Source organism: Trachypithecus francoisi, unplaced genomic scaffold (assembly GCF_009764315.1).
Source record: "Trachypithecus francoisi isolate TF-2019V2 unplaced genomic scaffold, Tfra_2.0 Lachesis_group16, whole genome shotgun sequence".
NCBI lineage: Eukaryota > Metazoa > Chordata > Mammalia > Primates > Cercopithecidae > Trachypithecus > Trachypithecus francoisi.
This window is the reverse complement of record NW_022681461.1, coordinates 55,354,270-55,357,371: the sequence shown is the minus strand read 5'-3', so window position 1 is coordinate 55,357,371 and position 3,102 is coordinate 55,354,270. Positions and strand designations below refer to the sequence as shown.

The 3,102-nt window shown below is 30.9% G+C and overlaps 1 protein-coding gene across 1 annotated transcript; it reads left to right on the top strand.

The window, feature by feature from the left end:
- Positions 1 to 284: 284 nt before the first annotated feature.
- LOC117098672 (60S ribosomal protein L21-like) lies at positions 285 to 851 on the top strand. The gene has a single exon (XM_033237503.1). The coding sequence runs from the start codon at positions 330 to 332 to the stop codon at positions 810 to 812; it is 483 nt and encodes a 160-aa protein (XP_033093394.1). The 5' UTR covers positions 285 to 329; the 3' UTR covers positions 813 to 851.
- Positions 852 to 3,102: the final 2,251 nt, after the last annotated feature.

Here is a 3,102-nt window from a genome sequence, read left to right as displayed (position 1 = left end):
AAACAAACAAAACAAAACAAAACAAAAAAACAAACAAAAAAACTGTTAGAAACAGGTTCTGTTTTGAAAACCCAAAGATAACAGAGACAAAAACAAAGACCCTAGAAGAAATCTCCATCATCTGCAGCTGCAGCTAATATTAAATCGATCACAACTTCTAGCCAGAATAACATAAAATACTACACTCAACGCCTATTTATCTCAGTTTCTATTACACAATACACTGCATCTGGCTTATTCTTTAAACAGAATAAAAAAAAAAAAAGAAAGAAAAAAAAAACTATTGTCGCCTTTCGGCCGGAACCGCCATCTTCCAGTAATTCGCCAAAATGACGAACACAAAGGGAAAGAGGAGAGGCACCCGATATATGTTCTCTAGGCCTTTTAGAAAACATGGAGTTGTTCCTTTGGCCACGTATATGCGAATCTATAAGAAAGGTGATATTGTAGATATCAAGGGAATGGGTACTGTTCAAAAAGGAATGCCCCACAAGTGTTACCATGGCAAAACTGGGAGAGTCTACAACGTTACCCAGCATGCTGTTGGCATTGTTGTAAACAAACAAGTTAAGGGCAAGATTCTTGCCAAGAGAATTAATGTGCGTATTGAGCACATTAAGCACTCTAAGAGCCGAGATAGCTTCCTGAAACGCATGAAGGAAAATGATCAGAAAAAGAAAGAAGCCAAAGAGAAAGGTACCTGGGTTCAGCTGAAGCGCCAGCCTGCTCCACCCAGAGAAGCACACTTTGTGAGGACCAATGGGAAGGAACCTGAGCTGCTGGAACCTATTCCCTATGAATTCATGGCATAATAGGTGTTAAAAAAATAAAATAAAATAAAATAAAAGACCTCTGGGCTGAAAAAAAACAAAAAATCAAAAAAACACACAAAAAACTATTGTCAAGGATATTACATTTAAACCACAGAAAACTAAAGGCAAAGAAAACAATCTTGAAAGAAGACAGGAATAAAGCATGTTACCCATCCTGCACTTTTCATCAAAAACCATATAGGCAAAAATAAACTGAAATATAATTTTTAAGGTATGGAAAGAAAAAGAAATGCTATATACAGTGAAATTATCCTTCAAAAGTGAAAGAGAAATATTTTCTCAGATAAACAAAAATTAAAGGAATTCATCACCAGGACACCTGACCTGAGAGAATGTTTTAAAAAAGTTATTTAAAAAGAAAAATAAGATACGTTAGAAACTTATGTCCATATAAAGAAACGAAGATAATCAGAAAATAAGTACATATGAAAATGAAATGTTTTATTTTTACTATTCTTAATTGATATGACTTTTTTCCAAAGGAATAATAGCAATGTATTGAGCGATTATAACATAGGGATAAAAATGAATGGTGACAATAATGTAAGAATTAGGAGAGAGGAATTAGAAAAAACCATCTAAGTACCTGCATTACACATGAAAATGTATAGTAATATTTGAAAATGAACTTAGATTTGTTGAAAATGTATATCGCAAACTCTAGGAATGCCACTAAAATCTTCTAAAAGTAAGTATAATTGTTATACTAAGAGAGAAGAGAAAATGCAATCATCTATAATGTTATTTTAAAATCAGAGAAGGCAGAAAAGAAGCTATTAATTTAAAAAGTACAATGATTTGAACAGTTATAAACATGGTAGTTGTTAATGTAGCCATATAAATAATCATTTTAAATGTTAATAATCTACATACATAAATTAAAAGACAAAGTCAGAGACAATTTTATGTTAAAAGACACATTTATGTGAAAAGTAAAGGGATGGAGAAAGATATACAACGCTAACACTATTCAAAAGAACTTGAGAGACATTCTATCTAAGAAAGAGAAGACTTCAACACACATACAAAAAATTATCAGTGATAAGAGAAGCGTTACATAACGATAAAGGAGTCCATTCTCCAATCAGACCTAACAATCTTTAATGTGCATACACCTAACAGCAGAGAGCCAAAATACAGGAGATAAAACTGATAGTACCAGAAGGAGAAATAGACAAAGGTACTATTACAGCTGGAGACTTCCTCAACCCTCTCTTAGTGGTTGATATATTAATTAGGCATAAGACATAAAAATATATAGTTGACTATCTATCAACTTGATCTAATTGACAATTATAGAATATCAAATCCAACAATAGTGGAATACATATTTCTTTCAAACTCGCATAGAATAATCTCCATGATAGACCTTATTATGGGTCAAAAAAGCATATCACATCAAATTTAAAACCATAGAAATCATACAAATTACTTCTTCAAGCCACAAAGGAATTAAGCAAGAAATCAAAAACAGAAAGATAGTGATAATATTGGTAAATATTTTAAGGTTAAACATATAATTCTAAATAACATACGAGTCAAAAAATAAGTCTTATGATAATTTAAGAAAATAAACTAAATGAAAACAGAAATAAAACCTATCAAAACTTGTGGGATGTAGCAAAGGCAGCTACTAGAGAAAAATTTATAGCATCAAATTCATTTATTAGGCAAGAAGAAAGATCTAAAATCTATAACTTAAGCTTCCATCTTAGAACAGAATGAAAATATTCAGACTAAAGCAAACAAAAGAAAGAAATAATGCAAATTAGAAAAGAAAAAAATAAAATTGTAAACAGGCAAAATATAGAAAAAATCAATAAGATCAAAAACAGTTTACTTGAAAAGATAGAGTGGATAAACCACTAATTCAGGATAATCAACAAAAAAGAGAGAAGACAAAAATTATTAATATTAAAATAGAAAAGGGGTCATAACTACTTATCCCATGGACATTAACATGGACAATAAAGGAATATTATAAACAATTCTATGATCACAAATTTGGTAGCCATGATGAAAGGGACTGATTGTTTGAAAGATATGAAGTAACAAAACTCAAATAAACAGAAACAGAAGAATTGAATAGCCATATAGATCTGTCAAAAAAGTTGAATCAACAATTAGTAACCCACCAAAAGGAAACCACTAGGCCCAGATGGTTGCATTGATGAATTCTACCAAAAATTTAAGGAAGAAATTTTACCAATTATTTGTAATATCTTCCAGAAGATAGAAGCAGAAAGAACACTTGCTAACTCATTTTATG